Source organism: Centrocercus urophasianus, unplaced genomic scaffold, assembly GCF_019232065.1.
Source record: "Centrocercus urophasianus isolate 14NV4802_14NV808 unplaced genomic scaffold, USGS_Curo_1.0 seq_5, whole genome shotgun sequence".
Lineage (NCBI taxonomy): Eukaryota > Metazoa > Chordata > Aves > Galliformes > Phasianidae > Centrocercus > Centrocercus urophasianus.
In genome coordinates, this window is record NW_024885088.1 from 3,684,301 (window position 1) to 3,700,699 (window position 16,399).

Sequence of the window (16,399 nt, forward strand, 5' to 3'; positions counted from 1 at the left end):
TGTTCAATTTCACCATTCCCTTCACTTGCATGTGTTCCTTGGGAGGCATTGGAAGCTGAGCAGAGCAGTCACTGAGCAGGCATGTTCCTTCAAGTCAAACCAGCATTGCCACAGCAGCTGCACACACCGTAATAGCAATGCCCAAGAGCTGCAAAAAATATAAGTAGCAAAGTGAACATCCTGCCAAGACTGTGTTGCAATGACACACCATGTCTTTGGCATGTGATAGAAACTTCACAAGCTGCCAAATACAGCAGCTACAGAATAATTCTCCTTCCCTGTTACAGGAGGGCAGGCTGGCTTTTCCTCATCTTTCTTAGTAACCTCTTCTGTCCTGCACACACACATGTAACATGTAGTGTTACAGCCACTGTAACGTGCAGTATTGCACATCATACATTCAAAGACTGGTGGAGTATTCCAGATCTAGGAGCTTCTGATCCCCAAAGGTTATAAAGGTTGAGGGTGGTCATTGTCAGTTCAGTGTAACAGCCCTCAGTACCTCTCTTTCTCCTTTCTCCCTGTAAAGAAAAGTAAAAGAAACACAGGGAGAGCATGAGTCATGAGAGCAAAGCAGTGTGCTTACTGTTATGGAGGAGGAGGAGCATTTTTGAATTAGGGATTACTTTTTCACACAGTGCCATGCCTTCAAAGTCTGCAAGATGTTAAAACAAACCTCAAGTCTACCTGCCCTCTACCTCAAGGATAGATGGTAACAAATGGGCAAGGAAGGATCTGGTAAACAAACATGGCTTATTTTTGCACCAAATCTTTGGAAATACGTGCTAGACTTCTGCTTGCCTTTTAGAAAACATTGTTCATCTTGAACCAGTTAACTCCTATTGGAGTCAAAACTGTGACACTATGATGTGTGGAAATCTAAGGCCTGAGGTTGTAGTGAGGCAGTTCAGAAGTGGCAAATTGTTCAGTGGGCACAGAGGATGCCAAGTGATGTAGGCTACTGTGTTAATTAAATGAGACGTGCTTAATTTATGGCAGTCTTTAAATGTAATGCAGTCACTTAAAACTGGTTTTAGGCTTTTAGACTGTGGGCTGTTTTTTGTTGTTTTTTTTTTTAATGGGTAACTTAAAGATACCACAGAGGCAGGTGTTTTTCTCAGCACAGACTTTGACCCTCCAAGTCTTTCCCTAGTGAATACAGGGAAAGAGGTACTTAGTATGAAAACCCAGGACGTGGGACAGGAAATAACTACTCCAGTTTATTCAGCTTTTTGAAAATGATCCCACTGAACGTTTTGAAGAGGGGTTGGGCTTTTGCTGTCAGATGCATATTTCCACCCTGCTCCAACCCTAGTGTGCTGTGGTGGTTGACTTGGGAAGCAATATTTATTGATGGCACCCTTCTCCTATTGTACTCTCTCCTGAAAGTAAGGCTGCATTGCATAAGAGCAAGGGTCATTGTGTCAGATAAACAAATTTCCATCTTCTCTCCCTCCAGGCAAGGACAGTGACAGTGAAGACTTCCTGAATTCAGGATCTATCTCCACAGTTTTATTGGACACACCAAGTCTGACTGACCCAGAAAAAAGTCCATCCCCAACCCCAGTAACAGCGTCGCCAATCCACGATGAATTTAACGCAAATATTCATGAAGAGGTGTATTTTTTTTCTTCCTCTATTAGTGCCATCATTCCTTGAAGGCTTGCTTGTGCTCGACTTGTGTTACAAACACCAAGACTCAAGATTTTTTCTGGGTCACACAGTTTTAGTAATATATTCTTTTTGATAATGTCCTTTTGATTATCCTTTTGGATAATGTGAACTTCTTGTGAAACCTGCTGGGGAGTTTGATTTGAGTTCAGTTTAATGTATTTTTCTTAATCAGATGGAATCAGGAGATAACAAATCACTGTATTTGTCATGAGAATGTATCTAAACTATTTCTTGTATTAGACATAGCTATTTTAGGAGCTACATTTCATTTGTCAAGAACTTGAAGTAAACATGCTGGAACTTGTTTAATACATCCTGTCATATTTAAAAGGTTGCAATCATTGTTTCATGTTTACATTCAGTGAAATGAAAAATCTCTGATTTTTACAGTCATGTTTTCCAGCAGTAAAACTATAGATCTCTTAAAGATCTGAGTCAAGATAGGGACTTTGAACACACTATGACGAACTATTAACTAAATTAAATATTCAGCTGCTGCTTGGTATCCCGTGAGTAGCACAAGAACAGGAGCGAACCTAAAAAGTGAACTGCTCTTCTTGGAGACTGGTGGAGAGAAGTTTAGCAGGCAGGCTCTGGAGGCTTTGAAGATTTTTGCCTGTGCTGTAGCTTATCAGTGCAGCAATTCACGCTTTATCTTCCAGTGCCATCTTTGGAGTAGTAAACCTCCACTCTGTGACAAAGGAAAGAAAGCAAATATGTATTTTTATTTTGGAGCCTTCTTTCCATAGTTTATCTATTACGGTTTTCATTTTTGGCTGCTACTTTTGAGCTCATTTCAATGCAATGGATAATGTTTGGTTTTTTTTTAGAATTCCTTACAGATTCACAAAAGTATTCTGCAGATTTCAATCCCATCTTTTTCATCAACGTCCAAGAGCTCAGAAACTGCTGCAGAGAAAGTGAAAACACAGCCCAGACCAGATACTACAAGTGATTTGAGGTATTACTGTTTCCCCACATATTCTTCAATTGTAAATTCAATATTTGGCATTTAATGAAAGTAATAATCTGCCGATTACCATACTGTAAAGTTATTAAGTCCATTAAACCAGGGTAGCATTCACTTGACTAGCAATAGTGAACTCAGCTTATGTTCATAAAGTACATTGGTTAAATCTTTTTCAGTAAGCATTAGTGTGTTGGTTGTTGCTTGTAGCAGCACTCATATTCTATGCCAGCTGCTTCACAAGTAATGAACAGAAGGAGAGAAAAACTGATCTAATGTAATGAAGAACACAGAATTTTTATTTTTATCTGGTTTTACATCATGTAGGACTGAGATAGCGTTGTCTGTGCTACCAAATGTGTTTCTGATAATTTGCATCCAGATATTTTCCACAGTTGCTAAGGATTGGTGTAAGTGCAGCAAAAAAACTGTCCAGCACTAATCTTGGGCTGTTTCCAGAGGTACAGAAAGAAACTAAGAGGCGTTTGAAAAGATTAGAGAAGGAGATAAAGAACCACACTGAGTCTGAAACAATGAACTGCGAAGATATTTCTTTGATTGTTCTTATAGGAACCCTGCATGAGGTACTCCAATGCCAGGCTAAATTTGTCAGTGCAGAATCCCAAGGAAGCTGGGGCAGTAGATGTGTAGCTCTACTCTGAGGCTGTGGCTGAGCTGTAGCTCCTGTGCCCCATACCACAGCCTGCTGGATGAGAACCTCATGCAGCTCCAGCCATTGCTGGCAGGGGTTTATATCCTGACTCTTAAGAAGAAAACAAGCAAAGCACCAACAGCAAATGTCCTAGCACTGTGGCTAAACTGCAGGGAGCGGGTCATCTTTGCCTCTTGGTGCTTCAGACTCTCTGCATACTGTATCCTCTGCATTTATTTAATCTCAGTGTGCAGCATTTTCATGCTAAGAGTGTTTGTTTTCTTTCCTGGTCCACTTTAGCTCACCTTTGTCTTTTGGAAGACTTATGACTGCAGAAGAGAAAATTTGGTGTGTTTCAATGCAGTAACAGCTGAAACAAAAACAGGCTTAAAACGTCATGGGTTTCTGTATTAGCAAGACATTTGGAGATCCCATCCAAATATTTTATTTTTTTCATGTATTTCGTTTTTACAGTGAAGTAAGATCAACACGTTCCTCTCCAGAAACTCAGCCATGTGATAGTCCAGTGTAAGTATCACAACTAAATATATTTGGGAAACATTTATATGCAACTTATTACTCAAACCTCCTGACCCATGTTTCACAGACACATGTAAATATGTTAACTAATTCTAGTCAAGATGATATACAGTGGTGGTGTTCTTTTGCTCATAACTGTTATTTTCCAGTGCTTTATTTGTGCAGAAGTACTCGCAGTTTATTTTATGTTATTAAGTATCTCTAATTGAGTCATAAACTGTTGTTGTACCTGCACCCTAGTTTGGTTTTTGTTCTTCTGGTAATGTGGAAAGGTCAATCAGATGACTACAATAAAAACATAATTTTAACTTCTGCCACATAGCCTTACTCCCCAGTGAAATCAGTGGGACTATTTCTGAATGTGCATATGTGTCAAAGCAATTTGTTAGCAAGGAGCACAAGACAACAGGGCTTATCTGCTACACAGCATAGGATTCAGAGCCTGATTTTATTTTGAGTGACTTAGTGCTGTGAGAACATGCCCAAAGTCAAATTTTATTCTCTTTATGCTGGTATAAAGATAGATGACTTTGTGAGATTCAATGAAGTTACTCTTAACTTAGACCTGGCTTTGGGGAGTCTTTAATGATAACTCTCTTTTCAAACTTAAGCACTCCAGACTTTGTCCCATCAGAACAGACAGATATCTGGTTTGAAATGAAAAACAGAACTGTAGATAAAATACTAAACCGTGATTCACTTAGCATGTTTGGCTTCTTTAAGGATTAAATTAGTCAGAAGCCTGATGCTAATAATACTGTTTTTCATAGCTTCTCTTTATAGCACTTCCTTTTGCCTGTGTAACTTCTGCTTGTACTTCTGAATATACTACTTTAAATAAAAAGCCAAAAATATCCCAGGTAGGCATTAAGTCACTGCAGCATTAACATCAGTAATTATGAAGTGGAGATTTGTAGAATGTGTCCTACAACTGTGTGGGCTCTGATTAGTGCGTTGATTGCATTCATTCAAAATGTCTGTGTTTCTGAATATGTTTCACCACATACTGTTATTTTTAAAGCTGTCTCCTGAGAGCGTATCTATCTTGAAAAATTTAATGGAGTTTTTCAGCTCATTTTTTGTGTTGTTTCAGGACTTCCTCACTGCAAAAGTCCAGCAGTCTGAGCAGTTTGAAGAAAGAGACATCTGAAACGGTTGGTGTGGGCTCTCACTTCTCCCTCTCCCTTTGAAATGCGAATGACATCTCCAGTGGGGCTCTGAACCTATGAATATCCTATTGCCTTCCTCAAGGCCAGAGCAGGTGTAGCAATTGGACAGGTGAATATGATGGGAAAGGCATTACAGCAGAGGTACAATGACAGAAGGACCAGCATGATAGAAAGGTGCTATAAAGGAAGGGAAGAAGATTGCTCACCTGTATCAAAAGATTCCAGGTTCAGAGGAGAAAGCTCCACTAAGGAGGGATCTCCAACAAAAGATCCTTCCCCAGTGGCAGTCAGCCCTTAAATGAGGTCTAAGAGAGGTGCAGCCAGGCTCCACCCCTTCTGGTCACACAGCTGAATTGCCTTGATCTGTGCTCCCAGGGCTGACCAGGTCCTTTCCCCAGGTACTCAATTAGTGGTTCAGGCCATGACTCAACAGTTCCCATACAGCAGGGCTCCTCACATCATGCATTACCAGTGATCATAGACATGTCACATCTTGCAGATTTAATGAAAAAAACATAGGTTTTGCTAGGAGGTGTTTACATGAGATTCTTGTGGCTGTTTTTGTTTGGTTTTTGTTTTTTTTTTTTTTTTTTTTTGGACAACCTGGACTGTTAAAACTCATAAATTCTCTGATATTCAAGCAGCTGAGCTTTGCTTTACAACTTAGAAAAGATGTTGATAGGATTGAAAGAGTGAGCAAAACTTGATGATAAAAGCTAGAATTCTTGAGTTGTTGGGGTGGGGAGGTCGGTTTGTTTGAACAGCCAAGGAATGGAGTCTGTGGATATTTGGCCATTACCCTGTCTGATTCCTGGTTTGGGTCTCCTCAGCTGACTGAGCTGCAGGTGGCTAATTATATACACAGCTAATTCTTTCCAAAGTAAACTAAAGCAACTGTATTTTCATGTCAGCTCACTGACCTCAAAAAAGTAAGAATTAATCTGAATTAATACAGCTTTGAAGAGATTTCTTTTGGGAAAAAAGAATGCAGAGAAGGGTATTTCAGTAAGAATTCAACTTAGGGTAATGATGATGAACTGAACACTTACTATAAACTGTGAATTCTTAATGTGTTTCTTAATCTTTCCCAAACAGGACAGAGATGCTGCTTCACAAAAGCCAACAGAGGTAATGTTTGTGTGTCTGTGTGTGTGTGCACTTGTGGGTATACGTGGAGAAGCGTGGGCTGCATGGATGTTGGAAGGCTCAGTCACCTGAAATTGCTGTATTTGGTTCCAAAGGGGGAATAGCAGACAGGCAGACAAGATAGTCAGGAGTATACGATGATTGCTGCAATCACTTCTGCATTGGGCTTAGGGTGTCTCACACGTTCTTTTCTTTTCCCACAAGGATTATCTTCCAGTCTTGTTGAGCATAAGGTTGCCATCTCATCTAATGTTTCCCTCACATGTTCTACCACTTGATAATTAGCAAAGCTAGCCATTAATTATTGTACTGACTCTGTAATTACCTTTGATTAGTATCTCTGAAAACCCTTGGGTTTCCAAATTGCTTTCTGTAACAACTGTGTTCTTCAAGAGACTATCATTACGGAACAGTTACTCCATGGTACTGTATGGCATAGTTTGCATACAGCAGTCATTGCATGAAGACCTGAGCAGAGAACACCTACATGAGAAATCACTGTTAGCTGAATGCTCTATCCATTCAGCAAAAGCCAAAGGATCTTGTTTAGATTATGAATGGGTTTTTCTCTTTTTAAAGAGACAGTGAAACAACCCAAAAGGTTGAAACTATTACTTTAAATTGGTTATGTGATGTTTCAGATTTCAGTTCCTGTCATTTTTACTCTTTGCTTGATGCCCACTTTCCTTTCAGCTTGGGCAGTTGGCAAAGGCAATTAGTTAAATCATTCTGAAATTGCAAAGCGATGGCAGATGAAAGGGGCTGTTCAGCATTTTCCAGAGAACCAATTCAGCATGAGGGTCTTGTCTCCTCCTTTGATTCCACTGTTGTCAAAGCTTTACAGGTCTATATTTTTACCTTTTTAATATATGTAAGCTGTACTTGCAGAAAATGAGCAACATCTTTCATATAGCATGTTATTTTTAGAATTTAGTGATAGTAATCCCAAGTCCTGAACTTGTTCAACTGAAGATCTTGTCTGTTCTTCATGGTTTTTGCAATGCTTTCTCAAAGTAACACGTGAGATCAAGTGACTCTCCAGATTATCTGTGAAGGTCACTTTGCATCTTCCTCAAAGGTCTTTTGCAGTTCCCTGGTATTGACTGTTTGTTTTCCTAACTTAAGCAGGTTAAGCCTCGCATGGAAGGTAATAATTTTGCCACTCTCCCTCCAAAATCTCCTTCTCATGGCATCACAGGAGATGAGGATAGTTTTGGCACCCGTAAAGCCAGATCTTCTTTTGGACGGGGCTTTTTCAAGATAAAAAATAATAAGAGGACCGCAAGTGCCCCCAATCTAGGTAGGTATTGTACACCTAGATGCAGGTCATGTATGTGTTGAGCAATGTTTCTAATAACAGGGAAATTAAGGTTTATTTTTCTGAGTGATGTAACTGTCCTAAAAAGCTGAAAAGCCAGCCTTCTTCTTGTTTATGACATGGTGGTGTTTTTCTCGGGAGAACGGTTGGAAAAACTCAAGAAAGAGCAACAGAAAAACAGAGAGAACCTCACTGATGTAACAAAGTAGTTGGTCTGTTTCCACCTGTGCTGTGTTATCTCCCCTGAGACCATGTAATGCATTACTGCAGTTTTCAATTGCTGGCTGTCTAGCCAGCAACTCAAACGTGGGATTCGTGGATATCTTTTCCCTTGGCTCCATCTCCAGTTTATCTTTCTTAAGATTTTCTTATGTACAGAAATGAGGCAGCTGCACTCAGTCTTCCTCTTTGTTTTATTTGTTTATGTAGTCTTGCAAAAGAGATTGTGACAACAGGAACAATATTGGTAAGGTTATTTAACCTCATTTTGAGAACTGGACTCATTTTGAGAATTCTGGACTCATGTAGGAGGGTTTTCTGTTTTGGTCTTGTCAGTTGCGCAGTGAAGAAATGAACAAAATGTTCTGCTTTAATACAGTATTTGCTTTTACCAGCAGTTGAAACCTAACTTGCATTAGCTGATTTGCTCCAGTATTCTTTCCACGTCAAGTTCAATCATCGAGTGAGTCCATGAATCAGAACTATTGGCATTTATCTACAATTTTTGGCTCTGTTGCACAGCAGAGTTTGTTTGGAGTTCAGCTCTGTCCTTCAGAAGCATAAAGGCAGATAATGTCTTCTATGTTGAGAAAAAGTCTATTGCTTTTACTTATAAATGACCATTCTAGATCTTTTTACAAACGAAGCAACATACCCACACATTTATTATGCATTGCCCCCCCCTATTTTATTTTTCCTTATCATATGGTATGGGAACTTGCTAGAGTACTTGTGGTAGATGTGCAGTCTGTTCTGAGGGTTACACTCTTGGCTTTGGTTTATTTTGTCTGTGTTTGTGTGTAATCACCTGTTTCATCCTGTGATTAATTTGTCTAACAAGATGGAGGTCTTGTGGCTGTCCTAAAGGATTGGAAGATGAGCCGTCTAGAGCAGGCTCCTGTGAATTTGAATGATTTGTTATCCAGATTTCAGTGCATCCACCTATAAAGTTGGTGCCCAGATTCTTGCCACCTCACAGGAGCCCGTGTGAGTCGCAGAGTGGGTGGCCTCCCTGCACTGCAAGGACTGAGGTGCTGCTTTACCCTCTCCAACAAGGAGCTCTACTGCATTTATTTTCTAAGAGAGAGATGAGCAGTGATTTGTTTATCCTAATCTCTGTGTGATTCATTGCTGTGTGTGACGCATGCGTCTCATTTACCTCCTTCCTTTTGTCTTGTATTTTGTTGATGTAAGTTTTGAATTATGTTTTACCTTGTCCTTCTGCGTGTTCTCTCCCTTTGTGCTGCGTGTGGTTATGTGCATTGTTTGGATATCTGAAGATCGCAGTCGAAGTGCAAGCGCCCCTACTTTAGGTACAGTAATCCTGCATGTCTGCCTGTGTCAGCAGCTGTGCTGTGGCTGTTGCTGATGGCTGGTTATAGCCACGCACTTTTCAAACAAAAGCTAGACACCAGAGCTCTGCATCAAACTCTTGTGCATCACTAAAAGGAGTTTTCATGCAACATCTGTCCTCTGCTAAAAGTCAGCTGTGCCATTTCTTGATAACTGCTACTAATGAGATTGCGGGTTAATTTGCAGAGACCTTTACTGTAACTTTGAGCACAAAATTACTTACAGACCAAAGCAGCAACAGGGAAAACAACAGTGTATGAACACCAGGAGTGCATCTGTGCTGTTATCCATAGATAACATATGGATAACATGTCATAGAGCCCCTGGGAAAGCTTTGAAGGGTTGTGAAACAGGGAATTGAATGTGCTTATATCTCAGGAATTAATTTAGGGGTACTCTGAGTGAAAGAGTAAGTCCTCTTCTGAGAAATAGCTACGTTTATTATGTAGTAAATGAATGAGAAATAACTGGGACTGATTTAGATGGAGCCATTCATATGGTAAAAACTGCTCATGTGATGTGAGTGTTCCCTGGGTGGTTCTGGCAAGGGCAGAGAGAAGCAGCAGGGCCAGGTGCTAGCAAGGGGAGCTGTCTCGCTTTGTTTAGCAGGTGTGGTGGCACACAACAGTCGCATGTGGCCCTTGCTGACAAAGAGACACAAGTCCTCTTGGTCCTTCCTTGGTTTACCTTGGTTGGCTCCTCTTAGGGGTTATGCATCTGGGAGCAAGGTGTGTGGAGCAAACATTGCAATACCCGCTAATCTCTGCTACTAATTAATCCACCTTGTCCTAGTATTCTCTCTTTAGAGTGCTGTTTAAAGATGTATTTTTCATTGTTTTTTCTAAGCTAGGACTTTTTCTTACACAAGTAAAGCAGAATCCACAAGTGCAAAGGCTTTGTTTGATGTGCTGCTCTCTCTCACCAGCAAGATTGCCTTGTTATTCTGCAGCAGTCAAACCACAGTGCCCCAAAATCATCTTGCATATGACCTTGTTCCCTCACTACAAGGTTTTCACTTTCATTGAAAGAAAATGGGACAAGTTCATGCATAGTCCATCTAAACGCCTAAAACTTTACCCTACAGGAAAATACTCTTGAGACCATGTGTCCCAGCAGTATATGCTCTAGCTCAATTCATATGATTTGTTTGATTTTCTCCTGCAAGTTTGAGGGTCCGTTTGAAAGACACAACAGTCATCTTATTACATGGCTATGTGAAAAGGTGGTAGAAGTGGCTGCAGGCCTGACTGCCGGCCTGCTGCAGGCTGCCTTGCCACGGCTGCTTCATCTCAATAAGCTTGTGTTGACATTGTTCCTCAGCAAGCATCATCAGCTCCACATGGTGACTTTCTTCAGCTACCTGGCACTTTGCTGGCACACCTCTGCTTACGTAGTCTTATAGATATTGCAGTTTGTTTACTTTTCTTTTTACATGGTCTTACGTAGTCTTATGCTTTGTTATTTCAGCTTTTACTGAACAGTGTCGTCACAATTTCACTTTCATAGACAGGAACCTTTAGGTTTGTTGTGAACAGAAAACAAGGGCTACAGATCAAACTTTTCATGTGGGAGGTAGTGTGTAGGCTCTGTGCATCCCTTCAAAGGAAAAATGAAGTTCAGAGTGTAGACTTCATGGTATTTCTCTGCAGAGAAACAAAATGCTTCACAGCCAGAAGGAGAAAGCTTTGTTTCCACCAGCAAGGTGAAAGGGCCCTCCTGCTCCTAATGTGGGAGGAATTATTCGTTGCTGGAATTTCCTCATCAGGGAGCACAGAGATAATGGAGGTAATTAGGAAGGTTGCCCACTGGAAATAATTTATTTTTCTGTGCTCTGGGGACTCCTGGTTGAACTCCTGCCATGGACTGGTTTATTCCTGGAAGATGGTCCCCAAAAAAGAGTGAACCTGGGATTTGATTCATTGATCAGTTCACCAAATATTTGTTGCCTGGTTTGGATGCAAGGCACTCAGCTAGTGCAGGGCTTTGCCTTGCCCCTACAGTCAGGCCCATGAACAAGAAGCACGTTTTATTTCTCTTGTTTTTTTTTCACATCACTCTTTGCCTCATTTTATTAACATGGAGGCTATCAGTAATTTTAGCAAGAGTCATTCCAGAGTTCAGGAGTGAGCCTGTACAGTGCTGCAGAAGTAAGTCTTGACAAAGCTTTGTTTTCTAATAGCGGAAACAGAAAAAGGATCTGCAGATCACCTGGATCTAGCTGGTTTGCCCCCTCGACCAAAAGAAACAGATAGCTTGCAGATGACTCCACCTTCTCCAGATTCCAGGAAGAAGGCCAGAGGAATCAAGAAGTTATTTGGAAGGTAAGCAAAAGATGTGAAAGTACCATTCTGCAGAACTCAGGCTTGCGGAGAATTCAGCCGGGCACTGGAGTTGCTCAAGCTGATGACTCTGGGAGGAAGAAGGTGGTGGGCTTTGCTGGGGCACTGCTGCCCCTTCCATCTGCTTTATGCAGTTTTTCTCAAATGATCTTTCCTTTTTTTCCCTTTCAACTTGTGGCTCCGTAGTCTGTTCCAAGGCAGGTTGTGGACACAATTGGTGTGACCATCACAAGAGCGGGAGCTGGCATTTGAGGGACCCAGTGATGGGTCAGTGTTGGGTGGAGGAAGGGCTACAAATGCCAAAGGAAATCTTGCCTGTCTTGGTCACAGTGGTAAAAGCATACCTTTTCCTTAGGCACATGTTAATATGCTTCCTTTCTTTAATCCAGACTTAAAAGAAGTCAGTCTACAACCTTCAACCCAGATGACATGTCAGAAACGGAGTTCAAAAGAGGAGGGACAAGAGCAACTGCAGGGCCACGGCTGGGCTGGTCTAGAGACCTGGGGCAGTCTCGCAAGTAAGACAGTCGGTGGCTAAGTGTGCTGTGCGTGCCTTCCTGGCAGCTCCAGTCAGGTGCGGGATTAAAAGGAGGAGTGCAGTGCCAAAATAAAACGTCTCTTCTCCTGGTGAATGGAAACAGGTGGATCCAGGCTGTTTCCTCCCTTGAGAGATGATTTTGGCAGGGATGAGGCTGGTTGGTGGTGGGAGTCCAGGTTCCTATTGCTGAGTGAATCTTGAGTGCATCTGCAAGGCTGTGCGAAGTGGAACGTGAGCCCTCATGTGGCAGTGACAGATATCCTCCAGTGTGTTTCCTGCTGCATTTCTGGGATTACAAGCAAAAATGATACATTACAGTTTTTCTTTAGCGTTTTAGCTATTCTAGGCAGTAAGGGCAATTATGTCAGCAGTATTAGTAGATAGTGTTTGTTGTGGTGGTGACAAGAGATCAGCACAGCGCAACATGGTGCTGACAGTTCAGAGGTAGAGACACTCTTCCTCATAAGGCTCACCTGATTGTGATGCATGTTCTTCCCTGGAGATTATCCCAGCTCCCACAAAATACCTATGAATGAATGGTTCAGATTTTGGTTGTTTTATTGGGTATGAAAGCAGGAAATTTGAGGCATGGGATTTATCAGTCTCTTTTTTAAAAAATCTTCTGTAGTGAGCTGGACATGCCATTTGCAAAGTGGACAAAAGAACAAGTTTGCAACTGGCTGCAGGACCAGGGGCTAGGCTCTTATATAAGTAACGGCAGACACTGGATACTATCTGGGCAAACCCTTCTGCAGGCCTCTCAGCAGGATCTGGAAAAGGTGAGAAGTACTAGAAACACTACTTTCAGTTCAACTTAAAAGAATGCTTTTAGCTAAACAATTCTTTTAACCTTGCCTGCCTAGGTAGGAGTGGAAAGTAATCCAACCAAGTATTTTTCTGAATACTGACACATTTTAAATTATTTGTGTTTTGTGTTTTTGGTTTTTTTTATAATGCAACCTCTGATATGAGAGTGCTAAGTTTGATATTTTCATATAGTTTTAAAGAACCTGCATTCCTTAATCCACTGCGATGAGCAGGTGTTTCCTAAAGCTGAGTGTGTGCTGAGGTGGTGTTGGTACTCAACAAATGGAAATACAGCTCTTGCTGGTGACTTGGCAGATGTATTCAGTGAGACTCTCTGAAACAATTCTTATTTCTTACGTAACAGACTAATAAATAAAATACAGTATTGTATCAAGCTTTGCTCTTTCCTTTCTTTCACAGGAGCTTGGGATAAAGCACCCATTGCATCGGAAGAAGCTTCAGCTTGCTCTGCAGGCACTTGGGTCTGAAGAGGAGAACAATCATGGAAAACTGGATTACCATTGGGTTACCAGTAAGACTGTAGTACATGCTGAATCAGCAGCTTTTTGTAGGGGTTCCTAATCATGTCAAGTGTAGGGTTCAGAGAGTGAGAATAACACCTAACTGGTGGTGTGGACATGGTTGCCATCAAGAAGAGCTTTGCCATGTTAATGTTGGTTCTGTCTCTTTGTTAGGGTGGCTGGATGACATTGGCCTCCCCCAGTATAAGACCCAGTTTGATGAAGGAAAAGTGGACGGCCGCATGCTCCATTACATGAGTGTAGTGAGTAAATGGCTTTTCTTGTCTTGACGTCTTTGTCATGTTCTTAGTTTTGACTGACATTTAATGCACACTAACATTCATCCAGACAACTCACTGAAAATCATGAGTCTGGGGAGATCTCCTGCATAGCTGTTAGATTCACTTAACACTTAAACCTCTTCCACTTAGTCCTTCTGCAGGAGCATCCATCAGCCAAATTGTGGCTGACCTCACAAGCACCCCATTAATAGAGCACTGGAAGGCACGTGGGGCTGCTAGGGCATCTCTGACATTGCAGACAGCCACTCTCACATCCCTCTGGGGCTAGCAGAACCAAACAGACTTCTTACAGGGCCAGTCGTCTGTGAGGAGCCAGGTCACGGCAATCTGGCCTGTAGCTTCCTAGAGCAAAAAGTTGGCACATGAGCCACGTGGTCACCATATGCAGGCTTGACTTTTGTCCCAGATAGACAGGATCTGAAAAGAAGCTCAAGCTGGCGGTTACTCTTGCAGAACTTACACGTACGTGTACATGATGTACCAGATGCACAGAGCTCACTCCAACAGCTAACCATGTCTCATGAGATGCTACTGTTTTCAGAGCAAAGTTCATAAATTGGGAAAGGAAATTCTCTGCATAATTGCAGGGAGAAAATCAGGAGAGTTGAGAGAGTCATAGACACTGTTAATGCTGGAAAGATATTCCAGGATCCTTGATTTGTGCACGCTACCTCAGAGTGTTTAGAGGGCTGCTTGAAACTGTAGTGAGTGTCCTGTGCCAAATTAATGCTAATAGCCATAACCTAAAGTAAACAGAAGCCCTGACAATAGAACTCACCTGCATGTATTTCCTGCATTCTTTCCATCTTTAAAGACAATATCTCAATGTGGGAGAGCAAATAGTAAGCAAAAGCCCAGTCTTGGGCCCCTCACTGCAAGAAAGACATTGAGGCTCTGGAGTGGGTTCAAAGAAGGGCGACAAAGCTGTTGAGGGGCCTGGAGCACAGAGCTTATGAGGAGCTGCTGAAGGAGCTGGGAATGTTCAGTCTGGAGAAGAGGAGGCTCAGGGGAGACCTGATTACTCTATAACTACCTGAAGGAAGGTTGTAGTGAGTTGGAGTCTGCCTCTTCTCTCGTGTAACTGGTGATAGGACTAGAGGGAATGGCTTCAAGCTGCAGCAGGGGAGATTTAGGCTGGAGGTTAGGAAATACTACCTTTCTGGAAGAGTGGTCAGGCACTGGAATGGGCTGCCCAGGGAGGCGGTGGAGTCACCGACCCTGGAGATGTTCAAGGAACATTTGGATTTTGTGTTGAGGGACATGGTTTAGTGAGAACTATTGGTGATGGGTGGCTGGTTGGACTGGATGATCTTGTAGGTCTTTTCCAACCTTGGTGTTTCTGTGATTCTGTATGTGAGAAGTGGATAATCTTGTGCTTAAGAGCTGTGCATGACATTGTCTGATATGCTCAGGCTGCATCTGTAAGCATACAAAAGTACACACGTGCTGTGGTTGCATTTCATGCAGCTTTTTACTGTTCAGATTACTGTCAATTAATAGAAGTAGGTGGAATGTTTTTCTTCTCAACGAGCCAATGTTGTCTAGTTATCTATTCATGTGGATTCCTAGCGTAAGAAAACCAAAGCAATTTTCTTCGAAGAGAATTGCAGTTTTAAGAGCCAGCTTGTTTGAAAACAGGATTCATTATTAACATTTGCATTATGTATTTAAAAATGTATAGCATGGTGTCAGCTCCTCACTTTACTGCCTGTCAAGTGAAGCCAACCAGTTCTTCTCTGGAGATGTAAATGAAAACTGAACGTTGCCAATATTATTTTCTTCTTTGTAACAAAGGAGAAATCAGTCACACCCTGGGCTCTGTAGAAGTTAACTATTTTATGCCATATTTGCATGTTTTGTATGTTCTTTACGTTAGATTGACTACCTGACATGATTTTGCTGTTCAGTGCATTTCAGACAAATGCTTAGTACTGGCTGCTTACACAGTGTTTTCACGTTTGTTGGCTCTAGTTTATTGAATTTGCACATCAATATGAAAGTAAAGGCAGCTTGTTTCTTCTGTTAAATCTTGGAGGTCTGATGCCAGTAAGTTCTGCTGAGCTCAGTCTTGTGTTGCGATGCTTTGTTGCTGTGCTGAGTGGGTGAGCACTGGGTATTGGTAAAATGCAGCATAGGCAGCAATGTGAAGGATCTTCACGTTATGCTTTTTTTACTCTACATGTTAGTCTTCTTTTTCTAAAAAAAAGAGAATCCATCTGATGGGTGGACAGAGGAGGAATAGGCAGTGGAAGCTTTGCCTTTGAACTAGATAACTCTCCCTGTCAGTTCCTTTTAAATTAAATCCCTAGGAATTTTTTTAAGCAGTGTTTAACCATCAAGTTACAACAGCAGATTCTGTGTAAATAATCAGCTAAATACAACTGTATGTAAAATGAGAAAGAAAACTTCTAAAAACCACATGGAAATTCACCCTTACTCAAGCTAAAATAATGAAATAACATGAAATAGAAACTCTAATCTTAAGTTCATCATAAGGTTAGCCAAAAGCAATGAACTGTTTGGACAAGCATATAATTTAATCTTCACTTATTCTGGCAAAATCATAAAACAGTCTGCTGTTTGTAACACACAAGTGGTGTTAACACATAGCAATCTAGGTTAACCCTAGTAATAAAGATACATAAATTCACTTGTCAGCCAACTTGCACCAACAAAGTACCAGACTTTGAGACACTTAGTGACATAATAAGGATTGAATTATAACTGAGGAGCCTAGTTTAGCAGGAATGCAGATCTCACAGCATGTGACGACTTTTGCAGGTTAGGACAGGTTCTTTGTTTGCAACCCTTCCTGGAGCTATGGATCTGGATGATCTGGGAAGTCTTGCCAGGC

The 16,399-nt window shown here is 41.4% G+C and overlaps 1 protein-coding gene across 7 annotated transcripts in view; it reads left to right on the forward strand.

Moving 5' to 3' along the window:
• Positions 1-16,399, forward strand: part of PPFIBP1 (PPFIA binding protein 1) — a 103,785-nt gene that overhangs the window by 80,007 nt on the left and 7,379 nt on the right. For 4 of the 7 annotated variants that reach the window (XM_042834946.1, XM_042834950.1, XM_042834953.1 and 1 more), the window contains 12 exons: positions 1,460-1,617; positions 2,505-2,635; positions 3,768-3,821; positions 4,927-4,987; positions 6,098-6,130; positions 7,274-7,448; positions 8,966-8,998; positions 11,218-11,359; positions 11,767-11,895; positions 12,544-12,694; positions 13,143-13,254; positions 13,418-13,506. In XM_042834946.1, the coding sequence (XP_042690880.1) occupies positions 1,460-1,617; positions 2,505-2,635; positions 3,768-3,821; positions 4,927-4,987; positions 6,098-6,130; positions 7,274-7,448; positions 8,966-8,998; positions 11,218-11,359; positions 11,767-11,895; positions 12,544-12,694; positions 13,143-13,254; positions 13,418-13,506 (1,268 nt within the window). The remainder of the gene's footprint in view (positions 1-1,459; positions 1,618-2,504; positions 2,636-3,767; positions 3,822-4,926; positions 4,988-6,097; positions 6,131-7,273; positions 7,449-8,965; positions 8,999-11,217; positions 11,360-11,766; positions 11,896-12,543; positions 12,695-13,142; positions 13,255-13,417; positions 13,507-16,399) is intronic. The other 3 variants (XM_042834948.1, XM_042834949.1, XM_042834951.1) reach the window with 3 other exon arrangements.